This window comes from Amblyomma americanum, chromosome 4, assembly GCF_052857255.1.
Source record: "Amblyomma americanum isolate KBUSLIRL-KWMA chromosome 4, ASM5285725v1, whole genome shotgun sequence".
Taxonomy (NCBI): domain Eukaryota; kingdom Metazoa; phylum Arthropoda; class Arachnida; order Ixodida; family Ixodidae; genus Amblyomma; species Amblyomma americanum.
Window position 1 is genome coordinate 105,926,030 of NC_135500.1, and position 27,666 is coordinate 105,953,695.

The 27,666-nt window shown below is 44.2% G+C and overlaps 1 protein-coding gene across 1 annotated transcript; it reads left to right on the forward strand.

The window, feature by feature from the left end:
• The first annotated feature begins 173 nt into the window (after positions 1 to 173).
• Positions 174 to 27,444, forward strand: LOC144129738 (chymotrypsin-1-like). Its single transcript, XM_077663824.1, has 7 exons — positions 174 to 216; positions 8,192 to 8,265; positions 11,052 to 11,158; positions 13,668 to 13,797; positions 18,870 to 18,984; positions 20,418 to 20,566; positions 27,103 to 27,444. The coding sequence occupies exons 1-7, from the start codon at positions 174 to 176 to the stop codon at positions 27,430 to 27,432; spliced, it is 948 nt and encodes a 315-aa protein (XP_077519950.1). The 3' UTR covers positions 27,433 to 27,444.
• The last annotated feature ends 222 nt before the right edge of the window (positions 27,445 to 27,666 follow it).

Here is a 27,666-nt window from a genome sequence, read left to right on the forward strand (position 1 = left end):
AAGTAAGTATGGCGAAGACATCGTCATTGTCATCATTCTCGGTATTTTCTTTTTTGGGTGCAAACTCGCAAATTTTCTCCCGAACACTGCTTTCGGCATAAGGATACCCTTGTGAACATGGTGCCAAGATTATGCATAATCTATAGGTTATAATACTGCACATTTTAATTGCCATGAATATTTTACAGGGTTCGCCAGACCGTATCAATTCCAAAGGTAAGCTCATAACGACAGCGCATGTTCATGTACTGCATGACGACTTTATCCTAATTACACAAGGAATGCAGCCTGTGAGAGAAACTACTGGTGTGTGCATACGAATAATCACGGGAGACCACCTCAGAATTCTTAAACAATTCACGTTTCTGTTATGCACTAAAATTTAACGCCGTGTTATCACGTTTCGTTTTTTTTTAACACGATCGCCACTGCTGGGAGGGGCAATTAGTTGAGTGAACTAGTCATAAATTTCACTGTGACTTAGTTTTTCTATTGGCTGACATGTAAGAAATATTGGTATGTCCATAATACAACTTGAAGTGTCCTTTTGTTGGCGCATCGACCTGTACGTTCATATGATCTCCATCATATGCACGCTATCTTACTGAAACATCAATCACTTCCCAAGCATAGGAAATACCCAGAACTTGGTTATTATATATGCTATGCGCCTCAAAAACAAAGCGAAGACTGCTTTGGGTGGACGACGCCAGAGTAAAAGCCGCATCTCAAACTTCAATGCACTTTAGATATCTATTCAGTATGGCAACTAAGTAGTGCAGACCATTTTGCTAAACGCACATGAACTTTTTCAGAACGCATGCATTGAACTATTTGACTGCGATCAGCGTGTCGTCGTAAAAATCTGCACATCCTTACACAACTCTCAAAAAGTGCTCATGACACCTGACCTACAATAATCTTCAATATGTTCTTATGTAGTACTGAATATATTGAGCAAGCGCAGCAGTGCCTATTCAACTGCCGAAGAAAGCCCTGCGCATAGTTTTAAAAGCCCACATTTTTTCCACGCACTAGCTGCTCTGTGCCTATCTTGCAGCTCCAATTCGCTTTAAAAATTTGGCCCATATTCAGCAAATCAGGCGCAAGGAAGAAAAAACCCGATATGTACACCTAGCGGTCGTTAAAATTCGTTTTTTTTTCTGGTTATTCGCTTTCTTTTCACAACCTGGCATCTGCTGCGACGTTTTTCGATTTTTTTTGTACTTTTTAGACGTATCTTCGTCGATTAAAATTTGGTCGTGAGTTCAGCGGTGTCTTATCCTGATCCTTCGTCCCATCTTGTGCAAAGAATTTCCTTCAGCCGGAAGTTGGGCGACTTGAAACGGATTCGTTCAGAAGGTAGCGCCTAAGACGAGGACGAAAGGAAGAAGTAAGACATGAGACGAATCGTCTTCTTTAAAGCTAACTTCACCATGAATATCGTAGCTTGATATTTTTAGGTATTCTGTAATTTTCTCAATGTTTTTTGTATTTTGATCGTGAATACACACACCTCCCATGCCGCGGTTGTAGCTGCTGAAGAGGTTTGGTCGTGGCACCTCGACTCATTTCCTCTTTGAAGACAACCATATGTTTATAGATCAAAGGGGTTCCACAGTGTCGTAGTTCGTCTTCATGGTTGCTCTGCTATTGTCTTTCTGCTTTAGAATAAAAAAAAACCTTGTTTTCGAATCAATGCAACAGCAGTCGTTTCCACGTTCCTTTCGCTGCATCTTAGTTTTCAATAGCAGAGGCCATTCATTGAGAAGGTTCTCTGTAATAGTGTCGGTTACTCGAAATCAGAGCCTGTGCACAGAAACAAGAATGATGCGGCTTCTAAAAAACTATCAAAGAAAACAGCGTTGTCGCTGGGCATTGGCCCAACTTCAAGAAAAGAAAGAACAACACGTGATCCCAGTGGCCCTGTGTAAGATGCGGGTCCAATACATAGCGATACCCATCCGTGCTGCACAGCATGCAGTCCTTGTAGCCGAAACGTATCGCCTTCGCTCTAACAAATTATTTATGTGAGTAATGGCCAAAATATTTTATAACTGATTCATCTACGGATAGGATTGGTTGAAAAATGCATTGCTGTATGAATTATTGCCGCGAGAACTGTTAAGCGCCCGTTCCTAAATTTTGCGTCGTAGTAGCAGTAGTATGTCGTAGTCGTCGGCAGAACCTGTCAGTGAGTTGCCATGGGAACCACTCGGAGATTGGTTACTGTGGAAGGAGGAGGCTGTGACGTGAGTGGAGGAAATCGTAACCGATGGATGGTTCCTACTGAAATGATTATTACAGTTTACCTTGGAAGGAGGGGGATATCGAGAGCGCGGAGGAATCCTCAGCTGGATATGGTTACCGAAGAAGAAGAAGGGTTTGGTAAAAGTGTGAAAAGGTTTAATCGTTGGGCGGTCGTCCCGAGAACCAACTTGAGGATTGTTACGCACGTAGATAGGGGAGGATTACCGCGAAGGAGGCGATGGCAAGAGTACAGGAGGAGGTAGGTTGTTACCACAGGTATCGTCAAGAAGGAGCGTTATTAAAGAATTAAGTTGGGCTAGTTGGGGCTTTTGATTCACAGACGGCGACATATTACTAGAGTTAATAAACGCAAAGGACAGAAACTCTGTCCTTTGCGTTTATTAACGCTAGTAATATGTCGCCGTCTGTGCGTCAAGAAGGTTGTTACCTTGGAACGAGGAGGGTGCTGGGAGAGCGGAGGAATTCATAACTAGATGGTGGTTACTGTGGAAGGAGGAGCGTTTGATGAGAGCATAAGAAGCCGCAACCGGGGGTGGTTGGCAAGGAAACCACCCGGAGGGCAGTTACCCTGGAATGAGGAGCGTTACTGTGGAAAGAGTAGGGTACGGCGGGAGCCTAGAAAGGCGCAACCGGAGAGTAGTTATCGTGGAAGGAGGAGGAGGGAGAGTATGGGGAGAACGGGGAATGTAGCATGGTCCATCTGCGGCAGCTGCTGCGGAACGCGCCGCCAGGGGAGAGGATCATCGGTGACGCCGCGCGCGTAGAGGGGCGGAATAAAGAGACGAGCTAGTCGAAACACACTTATGCGGGCGCTCTAGAACGATACTGATGTCAAGTCGTCATTGTCTACCTCAAAATATCGTAAAACATGAATACCTTAACAAACGTTGCTGAATCTCGCGTTACACAGTAGTAACCGGCCAGTTAGTTTTTTTTCAAGAGTTCTATTGAATATTGTGTCAGTTTTTTTTCCTGATGGAAATCATTGGGCCTCTTCGATTATCCACTTTCGGCAGCCCACGGGCTACCCGCGGATTGCAAGAGCACGGAGCCAGGAGCTCATTTTGCTCCCGTGGCTCCGAGCACTACCGGTGATGGCCCATAACCCGTTCGTTTTTCTCTGGCTGGGTTGTTGTATATTGTCCGCGGGCAGCCAGACTTGATACGACAATTTCTGCTGGTTGCGCTCGGGCGACTAGCAGATGACGGATAGGTGGTATGGATGTGGCAAGCGCACTTGGCCATTTTTTTATGACCTAGATGGACAGCGGTTCTTCAGGCGAAGTTTTGTTCGATGTTTAGCGCAATACGGGCGCTCGTTACGTATAGGCCACGATGAACACCATCTGTGCCGCCTGCAATAACATCTTTAGTGGCTCTTCTCGCTGCTATTTTGTTTTATTTTGCGTGTGTGCGTGTTTGATCGCATATAGATCATCTCGACACCTATCAAGCAATAATGCTCGCTTCATATTACGAACGCATAGACGCAGCAGCACGCGACGCAACGGAGGGCCTTCCTGTCAAGAGTGAATTTCCTGGCAGCCAGCGGGCTGTCCGAGCGCCATAAATCGAAGAGCTAGGCCCATTGTCGGCTAGGTGTAAAAAGCGGTTAATTTCTTGAAAACGCAGTCGAGTTTTGTAGTTTGCAACACATGCTACGGCAGCGTCCTGGTCGAAGGGCCAGTAGAAACACTGACTGGGCAGCTTGTGAAACACACTAAGCAAGAGAATTCCAATGCATTTCTTCACGGCCTCTGTGCCGATGACAAAACCGTGCTCATTGTTCTGCATCGCATACGTCCGGTTTTTGTCACAATGTGAGTCACACTGCACTCGGTGACTTTCCAAAAAACTCAGGCTTTAGCTTAACTGCCTCTCCTCAGTGGCATTAATCGAGGTAGCCCAAGTGTATATTCAATGACTTCTCTACCAAGCTGTGCGCTGGACCTTTGCTTATTGGTGCGCGGCCTTGCATCGTCACTAGATTACCCACTGTAACACCAGTGTGCCTAAGTAAAATACAGGTTAGTGTCTCTAGAATATAATCAAGGAGCATACGATTTCAGCAGCTATCTATACACACACCCGAGAGGCTGTTTACGACCTTGCTCATATCAGTCGTACTGCCGCTGTGTCCTTTTTCCTCACCAGCGTCCACGTTAGGGTCAGGAGCAAAATTAGCAACAGACTCTTGCACATCCACGGCGACATCTGCCGCAGCCTCGAGTGCCCCAGACAAGAAAAATGTGGTCGTTTTGCAAAGGATATATCATTTTCTATTTCTGAAGCAGCCTACAACACGAAGAACGTGTAAAATCTCGCGAAGGCTCATTGTACTATGCAAAGTATATCAACATTTATCTTTTTTGTCAAAGCAAAACAAATCATTTTAGCGCCTTCCTGTGTTTGGCAGCGATGCTTTCTTTATGATAAAGCTTAATTTCCTATTTTTTACACTATGCAGTATAAAACTGCTGATGAAAAAGAGACAAATAGTAGTCACTGCGTCCGTCGGACCACCGCACGTTTTCCCTGATTTTTACGATTCATAGAACGGAACAAAGAGTTCCGAGCCAAAATCTAAGAATAGGCTTCAACAGGACTGCAGTTTGACCTAGTTGGTGAACAGAAACCGTAAATGGAATATAACGGCTCATGAAAACAGGGACAGAAACACGCAAAACACAGGACAGGCGCCTGTGTTTTGCGTGTTCGTGTTTCTGTTTTATTTAGCCAATAATTCCATTTACTAAGCATAGGGGCTTCTGCTGCGACACATTGTGTCCAAAATTCGAACTTCAAACATGATATTATTCTCTCTGATTACTTTGTCGCCACAGGGTCTAGTTTACATTGTGAACTACGCTCACCTCCGTGACTTCACTCGATCGCAGTAGGAGGGACATGAAGGCGAAAACTGTTCGGAGGCGTCGGCGTCAGCGTCGGCGTCGTGTGAAGCGTCCACCTGCCGGGTGGTGTTTAGTGGGATTTGTCTCTCTGCACTTGCCGCCTGTCAAGCATCCTGCTCTCCCGTTCCACTTCTAGGAGAGAGGAGGAAGACGCAAAGATGAAAATGACTAAGAATAAAATGATTCAGAGAATAGCAGGTCCACGTGCAAAATATACAACCTCTCAAAGAACTCTATGTGCAAAAACGATGCTTCCTGGAGCTGTTCCTTCTCTCATTCCTTGGGAAGAGCAGCCTGGGTTCCACAAGCCCCACCCGTGGCTATGTTTGAAGCAACCGTCTACCAGTGCAGTGGCGCATCTCGTAGCCACCTGTAGTGGTAAAGGACTCGCCGAGATATAACAATTTACACCATTTTCCTTTGTTGCATAGTCTGAATTGTAACAGAATCAGAATTGGAATAGATCGGGAAGTGAAACACACACTAAGAATTCGAATAGAAGTGGAAGGGGAGTGATCAATCCAATTGATCACTTCTAATTTTTATTTTCCGAAATTGCGGGATTCATCCGCGCAAAATATTGCTGAGAGCAGCTCCGAAATGAAGCGTTGACTGATAAAACAGCTGACTAGAAAAGAAAACCCTCGTTCAGTAACAAACATTTCTCGCATGCAATATATTTACCCTTCGTGGACTGAAAACGCTCGCTTACGGCATAAAATTCGTTCTATGCAAAATTTCGTGCTGCTTCACTGACATTCGCGTCGCGCGTCGCACCAGTATTTCACTGCACTGCTAAATGCCTTTAGGGGGGTTTCGCTGTGATTCGGGAATACATGTCAGCAAATAACAAAAGTGCATTGCCTTAGATAAGTATAGGCTGTATGCTTAAAAAAGAGATGCACGAAAATATGATTATCCTAAGGGCGCTTAGCCGAAAAGAAATATCTGTATTGTTAAGCATACGCACATCGGCAGCCCCTCTTCTGTTTCGGTTGGGCCGTCCTTCCTTACACTTCCTGAATAAACATCCGTTCCTTTTCTGTTCACAACTGGGCTGGTCTCCCAAAACGACCAACCATAACATGTATTACAGTTATTGCAATAACAGGTTTTCAGAAACGCCTACAATTAGGACATATGATTGTTAAAACTTATGTAGACTAATCGCCTTCCTTGGCTCAGGATAGTTGTTGCCAGCAGTTTTCTGGGCATACCCATTTATTCCGCCAATTGTTCCGCCATTTATTCAGCCACGTTGTTCACAGGCTGTAAAATCAAGGACGAAAAATTTGCTCGAGATGTGCAGCTCAGTTGCATTATTCGAAAAAAGGTAGTAAAACCATCTTCGTACTCAGTCCACAGGAGCCCTTTTAAGAATTCCGTACCCCTGGCTAACGAAGCAGGAGTGGACATATCGCTTGAGTTCGCCGGCACTTTAGATGAAGCGGGCACGTTGTGTGATGGCTCATTCAAATGTAGGAGAGGTTACAGCTGGCGGTGTAGTGCAGCCGCGCTGCTGTGCTTTTCAATGAACACCGTTCACAGACGTAGCAGCTAGGTTAGGGGATCTCGAGAGAATTAGGAAAGATTCGGGCAAAACGCAACAAAAATTTCCAAATCGTCACCATCTTGCTACTTATCAAAGGTATAAAAAAAACAGATGCAGCCATATATCCCACTCCCTTGGTGTCATGCTGATCACTTATGTAAAGGCGAGCTGAAGGGTAACGTGGTTAAATTTAATCATGATTGAAAAACCGAAATGGCGCGCATTGTACCTCACCCCGAGGGGCAAATTGAGACAGTGCACAGGGAAAAATGAGATGCACACCGGAAGGTAATAAATCGCTCATCCTTGCAATGAATGCACATGAAGTTGGCTGCATTAACATTTAGACAACATTCGGGATCCTAATCTACGGACAGATGCACTGTACCCGGGCCGGACCTAGAACTTTGTTCCATATCAATGCATCCTATTGGCAGCTCTTCAGCGGGGCTCCACGTGTACCCTGGCTACGATTTATATTTGTATTTTTTACCTTTGCCGATTCTGTTAGGTGTTTTACCACAGTTGCTCTCTCGCTCATCTCTGCTCAATGGACAAATAACTTGGTTTCATTGGTACCGCGTGAGCAAGTGGTTCTGAATGTGATTGAAACCCAGGACGCACAGAGCTTACGCCTATGTTGGAATGCGTTGTACGTGTAGCGGTTATTGCCCGCTGGAAAGAGTGAGGTTCGTAAGATAATTTTTTTGGGGTACTGGCTTTAATTTTTTTCGCATTTTTCTTATGGTTTTATAGTGGGCACTTTGGGTAACACCAAAACGCCTGATGGCGCCCGCAATGCTTTCGTCTACCAAGAGCTTTCGTAATGCCTTCTACGCGTTAGGCGGCATTCAGTGTTTTCCTTTTGTACAATTTGACCAACCTAGAGAGCGGCAAAACAAGAGAGAGCTTAAGAGCAAGCAATAAAACAGTAATCTTTACTATAGTTTCTCTGGAACACCATAATGTCGAGTTTAGTGCCAAGTGAAGTATGTGTGCTAAAAAAAGTTCTCTCTTAAAAACCTCTGCTCCAAAAATATTTAAAATTTGCATAAAATAATACGATTAACCAACTGCAATAATTGTTTTTTTTGAATGTGGGACAGGCAGTAAATTGAGCTGCACAGTTCTGAATAATTTGACACAGAAAATTACCCAATTTTTCGACCATTTTCTCGTTCAGCAAGGCTCATTCGCAATTTTTTTTCTGTGTTTAGAAGAGGCTGATCAACGTTGAGGTCAGTTGTAGTGGACATATGGTGAGTTATAGCCGCTAAATATTAAGTTAATATTAATGCCCATTGAAAATTTAAATTGTGTCAACTAACAAAATGTCCCGTTTTGCCCCACTCTGCCCTAACTGGAGTGATTATTGTCTCAATTTGTAAGAGTGAGTCAAGAGAGCCGCTATTTCATTAGTTTAGAGTTATACAGTTGACGCCATTTTTCATTACAGATTGCGGCCAGGCGGAGCCACTTGCGAGACTTATTCGAGGAAAAAAAATACGAAAAACTCAGGTTCCCTGGATTGTAAGTAGCTTGAACACGTTAATTTGCATGAACTTACAGATCTGTGCTATTGCAAAATGCCACTAAAAGAGTATCTTTAAAACAAATAGACCAGAAATAATTATGAGAAAGCTAAAAAACGTATTTCCGAGTAACATGGTCTACGTTGATTTCAAAAAGTTCTCGTAATTCTTTACACTAACCGTTCTATGATTTTAGAAAGTACGTTGCCATACTAAGATATCGTAGATTTTTTTTTTGACCAAAAGGAGTGAGCAAAAGCAGCCTTGTTAACTGCTATGTCTGTTTGAAAGAAAAGAAAAATAAAAAGCTGAAAAGTGAAGACCGGGACAAATTCAAGAATAAAGCAAGTGAACAATAATGAATGTAGAAGTGAAGAATAAACAATAAAGTATGTGCCAGTGTGGCAGTGTGGCAGTCTGATCATTAAACGCTACTTTCCACTAAGAAAGTAATGTATAATACGTCTTCTGTACAGACAATTTCAGAACCTTCTGCCCAATAATCCTGTTTTTCGTCAAGTGACTGTCATTCTACCCGTTTTACTTTACCGAATACAGGGCGCAAAGTATGGCTTCATTCTCTACAGTTTACACTGGCTCCTCCATCGCGCATTTAGTGGCGATGAATAGTGATGCCTAAATGCCACACCAAGACACAACCGACTGAATTGTATTCGTGGTCTTCCAGTGTTCGCCCATAGTAGCCAAAAACGTTGAGTCCTCGAAATAATTTTATAATCTTTTACCTTGCCTGGAGCTCAGCCTAAGTTCTAGTTATTAGCGCGAAAGCACTGATACGCTCACCAACACTGACTAAATATTCTGTAAAATCATTCTCGTGCTGTTGCCTAGCAACAGCTACGCCATGATGACATCAGAACAAGTCAACGAAATATTCACAGCGGGGAGTCGAACCCGCGGCGGCACGACCAGAGCAGCTTTGCAGGCCGCTGTGCTAGAGCACTAGGCTATCGCCGCAGCGGAGCACTCTCGCGCCGTGCATTGCACATCGTCTTCTTCGTCAACGAACTCCAGTATCCAACTAATACTGTCGCCAGACCTGCCGAAGACCCAACAAAGCAAAACCATGAACCAATCAGGCTAAACACAGGCTTTCGAACGTCTATTGTTTAACTACGCTGAAACGCTACCACTTTTTGCTGACATCATAGAATGAAAGCCTAAACAGATCATGGGGACTCACCCAGTCAGCTCCTTAGCATAAAAGGCACAATTTCAACACGCCTGGCGCTCCTTATTGAAAGGGTCAATATATGACAGACATCATGAATGCGACAACCAATCAAGGTGGCGGGAAGTCTTTGTGCGATTTGTATAACCTTGTGACTGCTAAACACGAATATGCTATGTAAATATTGCTCGAGCCAAAATGACCTGATTTTGAACTTTCCAGTTTTGATAAAGCATTCAAACGTGGAGCTTCAATTGCTGTTGAGCTCCGAAAATGTCTCATATTTGCATCCCAAATTTTCACTTTCACTTCTGCACCCGGAAGAACCTCGTCCATGGGGTAATGTATTCTAAAGACGGGATAGCTTTCATATTGCAATTATGCGCTGGTAATTTATACTATTAAAATTATTCATGACATTAATACGTCTTTTCTCACCGTGGGGCCATGATTGCTGACTCTTCAATGATAATAGGTAAATAAGGTAAATTTTCCAGGCTAGGTCTACTCAAAAAGCGCGCTTTCCTTTGATTACAGGGATAAAATATCCAACAAGGAATATGTGCATGCGATCTTGTGCTGCAGTCTCGATATTTTCTAGAAATAATTCCTGACACTCGCACGCTTCCTAGGACTTCAAGTGTCTTTAGGGAGTTTAGTCTTTTGTAGTGATAGCTACATTACGGTAGCATCTCGAGCCTTTAGCGTGGCGACGCTGCCACCCTGTGGCGGCGTTGCTACCCTGTGGCGGCCTTGCCACCCTGTGTCTGCGCTGCCACCCTATGGCTGCGCCGCCACGCTATCACGTGGTTAGTCACGTGGTGCGGAGCAGTGCCGGCGCAGGGGCTGATCGCGTGGTTCGTCACGTGGTTGGTCACGTGACCAAATTTCACTCGGCCGGCTGTAGCTATCGCGTCACTCCAGGTTTAACCAGAGCTAAACCACCGCCAATTTTTTTTGTAAAGCTAGTTTTCCAATGCAGATCCAAGACATGTAATATTAGTGAGATGATCTACATGTGTTTTTTCGATTAAATTTGTTTCTCAACCACGAACGTCCCCGGTGTTACTTATTGAATTTCATGTCAAAGAGCGAGGTATAGAAATTTCTCCATTATGTTCACGGACAGACTGGCTCATAGCCCCGATCATTTCGGACAGCGCGGAGTAACATTCTATTCAGAGCGGAAAAGAATGGAGGAAACTAACCGTTCTTTTCTAACCGTCCAATGACTTAGTTTTGTCTTTGCCGTCTGCACTAAGCGACTGCATGCGTCTATAAAGAGAGTATTTGTTCCTACCCGTAAAATAAAGTCAGTCCGGTAAACCTCCACAACTTTCTCACTTCTAGCTGTGCTAGTGACAACTGAGGTTTGAATTGCAGAGGATTTGTTCCGCACATATCAGACTAGCAAGAGGTGCACATTTTGCTTATGCACGCTCTTGATAAAGTGGCTGGCCAGCATTCGCAACAAGTCTGAGAGGTATCTCCACTTGTCGACAAGTTAACACGTGCACTTTACGTGCGCTAAATTCAGCTAGTGATGCTTGAGGTTATCCTTTATTGCTGACTTTTTGTGATTCTCGCTGCAGGTGCGCCTAATTAGCTCTCCACAGAATCGCCCCTACCAGCTGCTATGCGGAGGGAGCATCATTACCCGACGGATCATCCTCACCGCCGCACACTGCGTTGAGAAGCCGTAAGTCGATCCCTTCGAGAAAAGCCAATCACAAAAAGACGAATCAATAGGTCGTTGCAGCAGGGATTACGCTCCATTTCTTGCCTCACTGGTAGCAGCCACTAAAATATAGCACTGTGTAACGGGCCGTCTTTACTGTAACGTGCCGTCTAAGGCATCCTGGTACCTACGTTCATCTACACAGGGTACTATTCTCTTATATTGTAACTGTCAGTTTACTCATTAGCTCCATCATAGTCATTACTGTAGAAATTATTTATCGACATTAAATTTTGAAGAGTGTGCAGAGGTGCTGTACAATTAGTCTCAAGCCGCCCGAATAGAGTCCAAGTGCCATTCGTCAAAAGTTCTTCCGGAAAAAATATTTTTAATAGTTATTTCTAAGGTAGTTGCCTAAAGCGTAATCGGAGATTGGCCATATTGAAGTGGTTCTGTATATTGCGCCGAGGAATTAAAAAATACCGGCCGCTAATGAAAAACGGTGTAGCTGGCAACACGGAAAAAGGAGCGTGCCTTTAGTTGTATTCTGTACCATGTTCAAAGCCACCTCTGCCCTAATATTACTCTTTATAAATTCCGTGGAACTTTATGTTGCTGTGAATAACATCAAAAGCGCTTGAAGACTTGGAGTGGAAAGGAAACTTGTACTATAACGCGCTTTCGAAACGCCTTATGCGTTTCAGTTTTCGTAGTTGCTTACGTGCGAGGAAGCTAAAGGCAAGTGTCATTGCATATATTTCAGAGTTCCTGTCCCTAATCAAAAGGCTCCTTTTAGGGGCCGCTCTGGTTCGGTTCTACATTGTTGATTATTAGTGTCTGGGTTAGGTCTCCAACCGGAAGGATTGCTGATTGCTGCCATAATTTCACTGCCATAATGTGCTAACCTTATTGAACCGAAGTCGGAAGAAAGAACATTGGAATCTGTTTTCGGGCAAGTTACTTCAAAGCGTTGAAACACGGTAGATGACTTCTAACGAGTCTATTTCTGTGTTAATGTCATAATGCACATCGCTTTGCTTAGTCTACGAAAAATGCAAGCTGAAACAGGTCACGCAATCTGCAGTCGTAGGGGGAGAAAGTTTCTTCGATCACGAAGATGTGTAGGTTCTTGCTTCCCAAGTTAACATTTTACAGAACCAGGGGCCGTATTCTATAAGCTGCCCATTTTTAGTTGTCTCTTCGGTCCTCACTTAGTGGTCGCTCAGGTACACCAATCGCCTTCAAGCGTATCTGCAAGCGACCCGGCTATTGGATGGTTGTCGGCAGGACTTCATCACTGGCTGAAATTGGATGCAATATTCAGCCAATAGTTATGTGCATCACAGCGCTCTCTCAAGAGCAGGCGACAGGACCTGACTACTGCCTGCCATTGGGTGCGGTATGCAGTAATGGTGATGTCTGGTCGCCAATCATACTATGGCCGGATCGCTTGCCATTGATGCTTGAAAGCTGCGGGTATACCTGAGCGGCCACTGACAAAGGGCCGAATGGATGCGAAATTAATAAAGTGAAATGGACAGCTTATAGAATACGGCACCATCTCTTATTAGCTCGTTCCTCCATTTCGTGCCACCGAAGTGGAAGAGAGGGCGGTCCTGTAAGTGGTAAAGTGGAGAAAAAGAAGTCCTCTGCACATTTAGGAGGAAGGAGGGAGAGGAAAAGGAGGAAAGGAAAGAGGGAGAAAGGGTGGGGAGATATGGGTGGCCTATTGGCTTGGGGGTGCGCATCGGCTGCGTTAGGTACATGGCTCGAAACCCTCCACAACTCAACATCGAAACGCACTACCGAGTATCACTGCCGTCCTAGTAGAGTCCGGGTTAACCTCCTGCTGTCTGAGTTTGAAGTTAAAGACCCTCTATCCAGTAACTTTCGCTTAGTAACTTTTTTAATTTAGGTATATATGCAAATCTACCAGCCATGGAGCGCCCCATATATTTTTCTTCAGCGTGACCAAGGGAGAGAATTTTTTTCTGAAATAAACAAATATTTCTGAAAAATAAAATTTACAGGTAATTCTGTTCTCCGGATCCTAGTGCTCTATAGCACATTTAATGTACTAAAGCCATACATCACATAACAGTATGAGGTGCGCTGTAGTGGAGGACACTAGATTACTTTCGACCAGCTAGCGCTCCTTACCGTGGACTGGCACCGCAAAATCCTAAATAGCTATCTTCCAATACGCCTCCCTGGAAATGCGGTCGTCGTGGCCGCGACTGAACACGCATCCTTGGGCTAGGCTGCCGAGTGCCGTAACCACTCAGCGAACGCACTGGGTCTTTAAAACAAATCCTGTGAACGCAAGCGCAAAAAACGCAGCCCTGAAATGGAGAAATTGCAGTCCAACTGTTAATCGGTAAATTATTATGTGCAGATTAAAGATAATCGGCAGATGAAATATTTAAGCTGAAAAGTTTTAATTTTACAACCGAAAGATGACATTTTTATAATTTTTGAGCAAGTATTGAGGCTTTATGGTTTTATTATTATTCTCTTCCCATTGCTGAAGAATCGAGTCGGTAGAGGTGTTCTACAACAGCTCGAAACTATCTGAAGGCCCATCAATCCAGGCCAAGGCTGTCGTTATTCACCCTGGCTATCGGGAGAACATGGTCAGCAGTGACATCGCTCTTCTGAAGGTAAGAGAAAAGCGGGCAGTGTGTTGTGTTTAAGTGAAAATACAAGCTACTTTTATAGTATGATGCAAAAATAATAATAATATTTGGTTTATGGGGAAAGGAAATGGCGCAGTATCTGTCTCATATATTGGCGGACGCCTGAACCGCACTGTAAGGGAAGGGATAAAGGAGGGAGTTAAAGAAGAAAGGAAGAAAGAGGTGCTGTAGTGGAGGGCTCCGGAATAATTTCGACCAACTGCGGATCATTAACGTGCACTGACATCACACAGCACACGGGCGCCTTAGCGTTTCGCCTGCATCGAAACGCGGCCGCAGCGGTCGGGTTCGAAGCCCGGAACTCCGGATCAGTAGCCAGCCGAGCGCCCTAACCACTGAGCCACAGCGGCGGTTACGATGTAAACTAATTTCCTGAGTTACTTCTGAGTTACTACTGAATTACTGAGTTACTTCCCTCGCCTCCATACATGCCCTTTCGAATGATAACCAAAGAATGAACGAGAAAACTACGTGGGCACCAAAAAAGCATGGATAAGCGTTCTCTCCACTTTCTGCACACCAAAGTGCCTATGAGACATTTTTCGAGAAAACCTTGTGTACTTGAGCGCTTTCAAGGTCAAGGTAGCAGTTGACTCCACCCCAGAATCACTCACAAAAATTAACCGTAAAGGAGGAAGAAGGTGTCCCATGAACGTCTTCTTGGACATTTGACATCTGGAGCCGCTAGATTTCCGTTCGTTTCAAAGTAGCGGACGTCATTTCTAACATCTACCGGATATACATATGAAGGAATCCAACAGTCACCGAAGCCAAAGAGCTTTAGGGAATGTTCCCATTCTTTTCCGTAATTTGTGCTTTTTAAGCAATAATAGATTACCAGTGTAGTTATTTTATCGCTGAAAGATAATTGATTAAAAACCCGTCGAAGAAACAACCACATATCCCTTGACACGTCCTGTATTAATGTAACCAGTCGATTGTGCCGCTCTCTCTGGTATAATTCTTTGTTAATAATACTGTAAAATTGTTTTTCTATACCCACCCCTGTTACAATCCCTCTGGGGATTGACAGTATATTTAAATAAATAAATAAATAAAAATAAAAAATATGCCGCATAAGGGGTCCGAAACCGCGACCTCCGAATTTCGCATCTGGTATTCTACCTGCTCTGCTTCGGTGGCGGCTGAGCAATCTTCTGCTTTCGGTGGTGTTTCTGTTGCATGTAACCTAACCTTGAGAGTGTTCACTAGCGCCACTCTCGTCTATAGCAGCGGACGTAGTACGTCATATATTACCGCGTGCGTCATGTGGAACGTGATCAAATGGTGAGACAGAGATACGGTCAGGGAAGACAGGGCAACAGGTCACTGACAGATTGTACGATACATCACACTTCGTCTTGGGCAGCATGTGAAAAGGAAGCGGTCAAATAAGCCTTTTTGTTAAGTTGTAAGCCTGGACAATTCCTCGTCCGCACTCCACTATGTCATTCATTCACACATACATACATACATACATACATACATACATACATACATACATACATACATACATACATACATACATACATACATACATACATACATACATACATACATACATACATACATACATACATACATACATACATACATACATACATACATACATACATACATACATACATACATACATACATACATACATACATACATACATACATACATACATACATACATACATACATACATACATACATACATACATACATACATACATACATACATACATACATACATACATACATACATACATACATACATACATACATACATACATACATACATACATACATACATACATACATACATACATACATACATACATACATACATACATACATACTAACGGTGTCTACGGCGGCGGACAGGAACCGCGCACACAGCCGCGGTTTGCGCGTTCACCAAATTTGAGTCAATGGCATCAGCAGGCCTCCACTGAAGGTTTAATTCACACATTTTCTTGTTTCTCGTTGCTTGTGTCCTCGCTTTGCTCCTCGATCGCACTACGCGTTCCACTCTGCGTCACCTATGCCCAACTAGGCTACTATGCTACAATACTTACGTGGGTTTTTTCTGCATCTTGCAATTTGACCAGCTGCTATCATGGCTACAATGCAAATACACAGCCGACGCATGCTCACAAGAATGCTTCCCATGTCTCGCGATAGAAGTGCTAACATCTTGGCGTCACAGGAAGGCGAGAACTGGCATGATGGATCTAGCATGCGATAGCTTGTTTTCTTTCACGCTCGCTCCCTAATGGCACACTCAACATAGTAAATATGCAGCTGAAAATTTCTAGGCACTCCTAATGTGTTCCGTCCGGCGTTAATTACTCTCTGGCCGCAATGGCAGGCATTTTTCTCTCTGCTGTATTTTTGGAAAGTACTGACATCAAAAATGCCTTGAACAGTAGATACAAAGCGTTAAGGCTATCACCAATGAAATGAAATCATGCTCGCCTCGATATATTACTTGATGGGAGCAGTCAACACAAACCTGATCGGCTTTGTGCTCTTGATCGCCAGCAGCCTTTTAAATATGCTTAAATATTGAAAAGTTATATCTATGCTTAGACGCCCAATTCCTCAGGCTTTCTGTATTTAGATGGTGCATCTGCATGAAATCACCAAGATTCGACTGATTCATCATGAGCTCCAAGGCTGATAGATGAGGACTAGACGTTACGCTGCGTCTGGAAAGTTGCCGCAATTTACAAACGTAGTCTGGGCTCTCAAGGACGTCTATGGTTTGAATTGGAACACTTGGGTTTCATTAGTGGAGAGCACTGGTATGCTACAAAGAGGAATTTTTCGAGTCCTTTCTGCAAGGCCGACTGCTAGATAACCCATATCGGAATGGGCAGATAAGAGCTGCAAACAAATGAACCTCAACGCAGCCATTGTCAACCGCCCATCCTTCGCATTGTTACCTAATTCTGACCTGAATGAATGGTGCGCAAGAGACCAGAGAAATACATTCTGACCGAGGGTGAAGTCTTTCACCGTTCGACTTGGAGGCAAAAGATTTCAGGCCACTCAGGCTGACTAATCGGGTCCTGGTTGACATTTGCAAACGTGCAGTTCAATTTTTCGCCCAAAACAACCCATGTGCATCCTCCAAGCTCAACTAGGATGTAGAATTCGTGTTACTCGCCACCGCATGCATGCCTCCGCGAGATGAATAATTAAAAACAGTGCGCCACAGATAGTAAAAACAATGTCGCATTAGTGAATGTGTGCAAGACATCGGTTATAGGTGTCCTTGAGCTTCTTTTCTCTTTAAGTGACATTGAGTTTCGTAAAACGGGTACATCAAACTTACGTCCAGCTGTTCAGCGTTTCCTTTTGTTCAGCCGCAGCCCCGCGCAAATGTTACGTTCTTATAAAAATTGTCAACACGGCACGGGAACTAGACGTCAAGGTTATTGCGATCAAATCAATGGGGGTACGTCGGCAGTTGTTTTCATAAGAAGATACATCCTCATGTGCTTCAAATACAAGAAAGTGGGTAAATTTTGCCTATGAATTGCCGAAGACCGGCACCAAGGCTCCTTTTCAGGACATTTAAGTGTCCTTGAAGAAGGGTCATATTTGCTGGATATTTGCTGGAAGTGGTTTCTGCAAACTGAGAAACCGCTTTTAAGCAACGCCTAAATCCATTCGAGCATTATCAATGAGAGTACACAATTTTTGTTTGTTATCATTTTTCCAGAGGTGATTCTCGCAAGAGATTGAAGATTTTGCACTAAGAGAGGCAGGATGTCCAGAAGAGAATCTCGCGCACTTCCAAGGGGGATCGCTGCTTATGCACAAAACGAATATAGCCGGACACCTTGGAAGGGTCCCCACGGAGCGTAAACGAAGTAGCAGCCATTCCGGAGTGGCGTACAGAAACTTTGCCACCTACTGAAGAAAGCTGCTGCCAGGTTCGATCTACAGCTCTAACCAGAGCGTCGATACCGTTTGCACCACGTTAAAGGGAGTTCAAAAAGAATGCGCATAACGCACATGAGTGCACAGTGTCGTAACTCCAGTCGATACGCGCCCTATAGAGCCTCGGTTGTCTTTCACTTACCGATGTCGGACGATAAACATTATTTTTGGCAGAAGCCGATAGTTTCATTTTGGGCTTGGTAGGCTATCAAAATTCGTTTAAAGGGATAAGTCTGATGAAATATTTCTTTACACTGCCGAGTGCCCAGCTGTTCTCCAGATTTTGAACGCGTCGATTTTTGGTTGAAGCAAAGAGTTAATAGCATTTTGGTCAAAGCCGTGGCTTTATAAGTGAATGCTTTATCCACGCATAACGCGCCAGGCTATTTTGCAAAATTCTGCCTGGTATGTTCTGCTCATAGGCGTTAAAAATAATGGCACTTTATTGACGAGCTACCTCTCAATGTATCTACCCCTAGCCGTGATAAATAATTTCGTCTACCACGCCTTCATACTTTCTTTTTCCGTCTCAAAATGTGTTTAACTCTTTCGAATTTTGTGTGTATGCACGCCTCTCGTTCTCTCATGTCAAAAAATGGTCCCTCTGGTGAAGTCCCTCACTGCAACCCATTCCTAACCTAAGCAATGAGGGTACTAATTTTATACCTACGCAAAAATTGTCTAAACACTTTTTCTGTCCCTGCAGTTCTTGGATTTCACCCTGCTAAAGTAGCTGCCCTAGTAAATTCACTCTTTTTGCACAGGGCAATAAAGTCAGATAAAAAAATTATGAGAAAGGCAGTTCTCAGAAATCAACTCAAGATGAAAAATGAAAATACCTAGAAATAATTTTATGAAGATAATTGTTATTAGCAGATCCGGCTCTTCTCTTATTCCATACGTCTTTACATGACACAGAACAGAAGTCTCACCAAATTTTATGCTATAATGTGTCTATTTTTTGATCATCCCGCTTACTCAGAAAAAGATAATAGCGTGATTTCTCCAAAGACAGCTGATAAACTTCTCAGTATACCATGTTTAGACGTCCGCCGAAGAAGAAAAGTTAGAGTACTAAGTTATTTCTTAACCTTCTAGTTGGAAACACCCCTGAAAATTGACAAGTTCGTAAGACCTGTATGCCTGCCGACAAAATGGACAAGAGTAAAGCAGCGACGCCTGATTGCCGCCGGTTGGGGTTCTACAAGGGAAGGCAAGTGCTTTTCTAGCAGTATTTTCAGCGTTGAGCCGCCGTGACTGACGGAGAACCAAAAATAAATACTACACACGGTGTAAATGATTCTGCCGTAGTCATCACCAAATAATCATCATTTTATTAAATACCAGAGACTGACGGGTAGTCCAGCATAAGCGATTGCAGAACACCTTCGTTTGAAAATGCGTTCTCACTTTCATATTGCGAACTCTGACTAGCGTGATATATGGAGAAGCGACGTTCCAATATGAAGCCGCACAGTCAAGAAAAGTAAGTGCAAAATAACAGGCATTCAATTCCTGTGCGAGAAACATGCAGTAGCAAAAACTGGCAGTCTATGTAATTCTCCGAAAGTGGGCCTGATTGTGAAATGCATTGCTGGGATGGCGTAGGGGGGTTCAGGACGGCTCATAGATGCTGGTAGCCGCGCTCGGGTATCCACCCCGTTTATTGGCTGCTGACAGTGCGTTGTATTCTCGCTGTAGGCAGCGCACATGGTCTTCCAGCTCTCTTCCGCGGCTTGAAGAGCATCCGCGATCAGCCGCTTTCCATTGCGGGACAAGCGGATTTGACTTCCTTCTTTTTCCCGTGCTGTGCTGAGCGCTCAGTGTCATTCGCCCCTTTCTCTGTTTTAACGCCCCATAGTGCTCGTTCTCTCTGTATCGACTTTATCAATGCGTTTGGCCGCCCTCTCTATTTAGTGTGGAGCTACATAAAGCTGCCATTGGCAGTATAGCCAAGCATTTAGATGTCTTAAGTCAACCGGCTCTAATCCATGGCCACGGCGGCAGCCAGGTAACGAGCATCCCAAGACTCTTCAAGGAAAGTCCTAACTTGCCCGCAGTATACATTGCAGTAAATAGGCGGAAATTTTAATACAACACTCAGTTTAAGGCTGAGTCAGTTATGTTTACACCAGTTTTTCAGGTTGCAAGGGCGCAAAGAGAGGACATATTGTAACATGCTTGAAGAAGGAGATTGTTTTTACAGTGCGTAAATGCCAATCTATCCTATTAACGACTTATAGCGTATTATAAAATAATTCAAGATATTTATTGCTCTTTGAGCATTTATTGCAGCGAAATATGAATGCTAATATAGAAGGCACTGTGTACAACTATGCGAGCTGGACTCGCAGTGGTGAAAACACGAAATCACAACAAAGAATAATGTTTTTTCAGTTCTAGTCAGGAGAAAACCTAGGGCTGTTTTATTTATTCTGTATTCCACTTTATTTGCAAATAACATTCCCATTCTACTTGTATAATATCAACAATACAACATAATGCCATGTGCCGAAGCTCGAAAAGGAATATAACACGATACCGGTAGGAAAATTAAGTCGTGTACAGATCAATATGAAGAAATATTTTTCTTTGTGTACTTGCTTGTTTGAAACATTCGAATTTTCCTAATTCCTTTGCATGCAGGCGGTGTAGCATCCGAAGACCTTCTCCACGTACGGCTAAAGCGGCTGCCATCGGGCAAGTGCAAAAAGCTAATCCCACCCGCTACGGCAGCCAGAATCAACATCTCAACAATCATTTGTGCCTGGACAAAGAAGAAGGACATCTGCGACGTACGTTGCAAGTGCCAAATTGGGGGCATTCAGGGGGGCATCTTACGGTGCATCTCGTATATGACTTCATCATCGTTGCTGGAATACCTGATTGTTGGACGCCCAAACGGAGAGCATCTGATAGCAGGAGCTCTCTTATATGTTGAGTTGGTTTAGAACGAGAGTTGCATGCTGCCCAAAAAAGCTTGTGAGATAACAGGAATTACACTATTCACAAAAAACAGTACTAGGATCTTGATATTACCCTCTGTATCAAAAGTTAAACACAGTTGAAAGGAAAAAAAAAACAGCGGTATTTAAAGTTGCCCTAGCAATAGGACTGGCGTGCCGGTAGTAAGTGTTTATGCAAAGCGGACAGCAGCGCCAGTTCATTGATCGATATAATTATCAACTTCAACGCAATCTTCGTAAGCTTGTGTCGACAGCCTTCAATGATCATTTCTACAACTCATGGCAAGCCCACGTGCGGCCCTTTCCCCCAGCTGCCCTATCGGAGCGCACACGACTGCGAAAGTGAAATCCACCTTAACGCCGACTTCCGCGCCTCCTCATTCCCCTACATCTCGAGGGCCCACAACCTTAAAATATTCCGCTGGCAACAATCCGGACGAATAACTGAGTAAAATTCACCATGTGGCTACTTTCAATAGCTAGGACGGGCAGACGATTCGTTTATGCGTATTTTTTTTCGTTTTACGCTCTGAATATTGGCGAGAACGTGGAATAAAAACTATACAGCTTCCCTTACAACCTAGTGCGATTCAGGAAGGAGCTCTGAAAATATTTACATCTTAGACCGGTCGCATATCCAACATCAAAATAAAACTGTCGCCATAATTGTGGTGGACGTGAACCAGGAAGCGTCCAATATATGCAATATCGTATACTCCAGAGCTTGCCAATACGACCTTCAACAACCTTTGCCACCGGCCCCTGTATGTCTCTTCAACAAGCAACAGACATCTGGTAAAGTTACAGGAGATTTTTCTGAGAGGAGGGCCGACCACTGCGATCGACGCTTCACGTGTTGCACTAACGAGCGCGGTTAGTGATATAGTGAAGCACCTTTAAGTGTTTATTAATGAACTCATGACCACGACCACCGATCTTCAGACTCGTTGACGCAACAGCAGTGAGCAGCCAAGCACAACCTTTCAGCTGGTCTTGAGAGCTTACTGTACTACGACGACGCCGGCCGCCGACTCACCAAAACTATGAGAGCCCTATAAGCCTGTGAAGTGATGCTATCTAAAAGCCTTTGACAAACCTGCCTTTTGATTTCTGTGCGATGAAGACAGCTATGTCTTTCGATATGGACTGTATAACGGGATTCGCATTCATCCCTTCTCGTCTGGGCTGACGGGGCCAAAACGAGGCCAACGATCCCGAGAGATTCCTTCGGGCCGCCGGGCCGCTTTGAAGCGAAGGTCATGCCGGGAAGATTGCAAAGGGCTGTGGAAGGAAATAAAAGTAGCAACACGTGGGCATGGCGTTGCATAAAGGCGAAACAACCCAGCTCCCCCGCCAACAATGGTGTGTGAGGACCGATAGCCTGGGTCATGGATATCATTTACCTGCCAAGACTCGACAGTTGTGCGACCGAACTCTAAATTTATGCCGCCGCCCAGCAAGAAGACAACGAAGCCCAACCACAATTTCAACGCCCTGAAACTTGCGACCTGATTCTAAGACTGACATGAAATGCAAGGGCAAAACCAAGTGACGAAGAAAGGCTATGCGTCCAGTTATTCACTTCATTTCTTAATGTATTTAACCAAGTTTAGACGACGTACAGGTTGGGACCATTCTGTGGTAAGCCTAACACCAAATGGCAGCGAATCACTTTCCACCGTACAAGCGCTGTGCCCAATATCGCTCATTCCAACCATCCCTAAAATAGTCACAATCCCAACTTGTATTCTCCAAGGCTTCTGCTCCGAAGAAGGCTTTGGCCAGTTTGCCGACAATCTCAAACAATGGTCGCCTCACAGCCACGTCTTTTCAACAATCGTTGCTCCAGCTAATTCCAAGGCATTTGAAAAATTCGGCATAATCCTATGCTGAGACTGACTTAATTGGGCATACTTTTACAACTTTGTTGCTAGTCGCTCTAATCATCCTTTGCTTTCACTGAGACCGTTTACCATCCGTGTTAACGATCTCGACATGGGCTGTCTCATTTCCATTTGTGGGGTTTTCCAGGCTCAGTGTTAGCTCCCACTATAATAGTGCGAAATCACTATTACAGGCGTACCCACCCCGAGCAAGAATCTTGTCTTGTGTGAAGCATCGGAGTAACTCGCATAAGCTCGGGTTATTTTGGAGGAGGCGTCGCGCGAGCTGCCAATGAGCAGAGCAAGGGTGTGACGATGGAGGGTGAGAAAGGCGGTTCCGTTCATATGCAGAGGCCAAAAAGTAGAGGGAAAGAACAAACACATGCTTTCGCACGTCTGCTCGGCTTAACTATGTTAAAACCCGGCCATTTTTATTATTTTGTTCGTGCCCCTTATTCACAGCCTCTCCTCTCGACCCACCGTTCATGTCTAAAATATGAAGACGATATCTTTCATGGTCTACCAACGTCTGCGCTCAGGTGCATCAAGGCTCCTTACTAGCATTCCTCAAACTTCTTGAAACTCTCATACCAACACCGGCTTCTCTCTCAACCTCTCCAGACTTGCTTGTGCACTTGCTTTCTGGCACGGTCAGCTACCATCTTCTCGCAAGAGTGTATTGGTCAAGACGTCACAGCTCTTTTGACGGCACTCGGACGACTCTCGACGTCTCATTCAGATTATTTTCCAGTCTTTCTTTTTTTATTAAGCCCTGTTTCATCACGTCACCCCACGACAATGCTCCATCACTAAGGCCCTTAATATCGAGGTCTTTCGAGCCGTACCAGATGTGCTTGGGCAACTCCTGTTTCTGTACTTCAGGAATGTGCTCAGTTTAACACTTCAGCAGAAATATCATAGAGGTCGAGACGAACAGAAAAGGCAAAACTTTCCTGCGCCCCACTTTGAAACCAGAACCAACTCGCTGGGCTGACAAATCATTAACACTATTCTTTGAAATGATTCACCATCGTCTTCTCAAAGGTTTCCAGCACCTCCTTAATCCTTAGAGGGCGGCTGCATTCTATACATGGATGCCACGCTCTCCACTTCTGGGGGCTTTACAGGTCTTGTCATCACTACCCACCCTCATTTAAACGGATTGATAACTTACTACATCAAAGCACCCACTTTTCTTGCCTTGGAACTACAAGCCTTAAATACGCTGTCACATGTCTGCCTGAAAAGCCTTCATATCACCAGGTTAATATATTTCAGTCTACCAAGAGGCTCTGAACTGCTTTATGTAAGTCCGCGGTACGGTTCAGGTCGGTCAGTTCATCCATGTTGCTTGTCGTTCGCAATATGTGCCCATACGTATTCATTTGTCACAGGCTGAGATCAAGTTGGTTATTATTGAAGCTAATAATTTTTACACAAAAGCAAGATCATTGACCTCACTGACCATTCTCCCTTCCTGCTGATCAATCGTTCTCAATTTATATGCCATTGCTTCCCTCAGGCAGCATACCGCGTCTTCAATCCTCACTATTTTTCTCGGGTCAAAGAGGTTTTCATGAGGCGGCTAATGGTAGAAGTTAACCATACCTAATATTTTGCCGCCAGCAGTGAAATCAAATTATCTATCTACTTTATTTATCTTACGTAATTACATTTTAATTAGCTATGTAACGAATTCCTCACTATGCAGCACATGGCTCTGAGATCGACGCGCACCATCTCCTATGAACATGCCCTGGGACTTCAGCAGCGCGCACCTGGGTTCTTCGTGAAGCTGGGCTGTGCGCGCACTATCATGACCTTTTCCGCTTGTGAATAGTGGGAAACGCCTTCTTTCGCACTTCATGCGATTATTTGTCGACAACTGGGCTGCATGTCTTGATTTACCCGTTTTTTCGTCTTTGGCCTATTTATATACCATGCCGCATGCTGTGAAAAATAAAGTGGTAATAGTCGATATTTCTAGGCGCCAAGAGGCACATTAGCAGAAAAAAGAAGCTGCTACTTGGGAATCCCCGCATATCTGCAACAGTCGAAGCCAGCAGACACATAGACCAGGATTATGCACCGAACCAGTGATGTTCTGAGATGTACTTTCATACCATATCCCAAAGGTTTACCTCGAGCCTCACACTCGCATAAGGTGGAGGTGGGCAGCCTTGATCGAAATTGCTTTCCGCCATCCTTGAACGTGGCTGTCAGTATAAACGCCGCCTCAACCCGAATTCCTTCTTCTTTAGATTTGGCTCAATAGAGATCTGAGAAACAAAATTGGTTTTAGAATTTGGCATGACATTCAAATTTCGCATTATTGCAGACTTTTAGGCTGTTCTTTGTCTTAAATCAAATATTCCTAGGGAACTAAGTATGCGGATAGAAAGGCGTATTTTTTGTATGCACGTTTCGTCCCTCATTTAGCCTTGATCACTTATTGCACAATAAGACTCTTTAGTGGTTCAGCCAGTCATATTTTCAAGGGATAAATAAAAAATCTGGTTCCCTGGCAACATTTAGAGAGGTTAACAAGGGATGTCGTCGTTACACTCTCTATCACCTGCCTTCTGAATTGCCTTTAATAGCTTTTGTGTGCAATGCGAAACGGTGCATGTTAATGGAATCGCCAGTGGAGACTTCAAAGAGATGCTGGAACCCCGCTATTAATTTATTTTTCTTACTAAAATTGAGTCCCGGTTTCTTTTTGTATAAAGGAGTTTATAACAGCACGGAAAGACACGTCTATGGCTGAGCAGAGTGAAGGTTTTAGACGAAAGCCTTACTAGCCCCATTATCAGAAAAGCTGGCGGCGTCTGTATGTGTACCGAGAGAGCAGAAAAAATAGGGGGTGCTGTCCATGCCAGACGGTGTGAGTTGATACCGTAGGATTATATAGGATTAAGTTGGATTACAGTAGACTATGCTGAACTATGAGTGTAATACATTTGATTCAGTAAGTTGAAGTAGGGTGGATTTAGTTCAATAACGGCGGATTGTGTTTGATTAATAATGTATTACATTGGATAAAGTTGCAGTAGGGTAGAGTAAGTTGAATTACAGTAGGTTTTGGTAAAAGAAGGGTGTATTACATTAAATTAGGCTCCAGTAGGCTGGCTTAGGTTCTTTTGCGGTTGATTGTAGCAAATTACGGGAATTCTCGTGGGATGTGGTTGATTAAGAATGAATACGTTAAGCAAGTTGGATTACGGTGCCTTAGGGTTTGATTTCTTGATGACTGCTGCGAATTAAGAGTTAGGTGTAAATAGGTTAGATAAGGGGAATTAGGGTGCATTAAACGTGATTGCAGTGCATTTGTGGGTGAATTAAAAAGAAGCCAATGCTTTCGCTTCACAGCATGTAAGTAGTCTTAGATGTCCTCCATAATTTTTTCCACCACTTGATTCAAACTTGTGATTTCTACATAAGCAAGGACTGTCGCCAACGTTTTGGTGTGGATGGCGTTATAGAACAGCCTTCGGGGTCAGCGTGAAAAATTGGTGTCGACACAAACCGTTCAGTTGCGAAATCGGCCGGTGGTGGCGGTACCTGTTTTTCGTTCTTTGTACATTCTGGCTTATAACAGCTCAGTTTTTAATGCAGGTTCTGTCTTTGTGGTAAATTTTGTAGCTTATCAATAAACACAAACATAAATTTTCCTGAGTATATCTAGGAGCAAACATCGCTAGATTTGCGCCAGCACAATTAAAGCTGTTGATAATATTTAGCATTGCCGGTGGTGGAGGCCCACCGGCAATGGGAGCCCCCTGCGTGGACTTAAAAGTCGAAGCGTCACTGGCACAGGTGCCTGTTCTACCATGGCATACTCTTCGACCTTCAACCGTGGCAGAGCCTCACATGCTGTCGCTGATACTTACCTGACATAGTGGCGTTGATGTCCGCTGCTTTTTAAACGAAGCTGCGCGTAGTTTTTTTTTTTTTTGTGGCTACGTTTAACTATAGCACTCAAAGTAGGCATCCGCGTAGTGCGTGGGACTGCAAGTTTATTATCATCTGCCCACATCCATTTGAAAAAAAATTCCTGTGTCATTCTCTTTTTAAACATATCCCGCGCCAGCGGACCATCCCCCTGGTCCTACAGAATCCTGGTGTTTGGATGTAGTCGCACTCCAGTATTATAACGGTACCAAAAGCTTTACCAAGACGTGTCCAAAATAGCATGTGCCTACATGTCAACCAGTGATATTGTCGCACCAATTTTCGCACTGCTTTTCGCATCGGCCACTTCACACCGAGGAGCGAAAATTTTGTCGCCGGTACAAGTGATTCTGCTCGTGCCACTCTGCTTCGTGTGCATGAATATTACGTTGGCTGAGGTAAACAACAACGCCGTTTGCATACTTCCTTCGGTATTTCTCGTTTATTAGTTACTTCAATGCTTTTTTTCTACCACGCAGAACAACTTGGCCAATGGTACCCTGAATAAGGCGATTCTTGATATCACCGCAGGGCGACTCCGGCGGGCCTCTAACGGGACTGAACCGCAAGGGAAAGACTGTGCAGCTGGGCATCGCCGCCTTCAACTACGCATGCACCTCGCCTCTAACACCTACAGCGTTTACGCGTGTGTCCTCGTTCATGCCTTGGATAAGGCGTATGATCCGTTCCGAACGATTCTGGGCGCCACTAGACACCACGCAAGAGCCACCTAGCTTTTTTTCCTCCACAATTCCGACAGTAACCTCCTCGGACGTAATGCCGCTCTTCAAATCAACGTGCTTGGAACACACGGCAGGCTTCAGCGACTCAAACAACAGTGCGAAATCTCTCCCTTACTAGTGAGGTTGGCTTCATGGAAGACTGTGTACGTTTTACTCGTAATAAATCCGAATTTCAGAGTCAAAAGGGATTGTCGCAATGAAGCAAGTTTGAGGCACAGCTGCCATGCAAACTATAATCGGTTCAACACACGTGAAACTGCTATAAAAGGCTAAAAACAAGTACATTTTGCCCTCGTGCAGGAGCTGACCATTCAAGTGTTTTCTGTATTGCTGGCACAGTGAAAAAGACGGT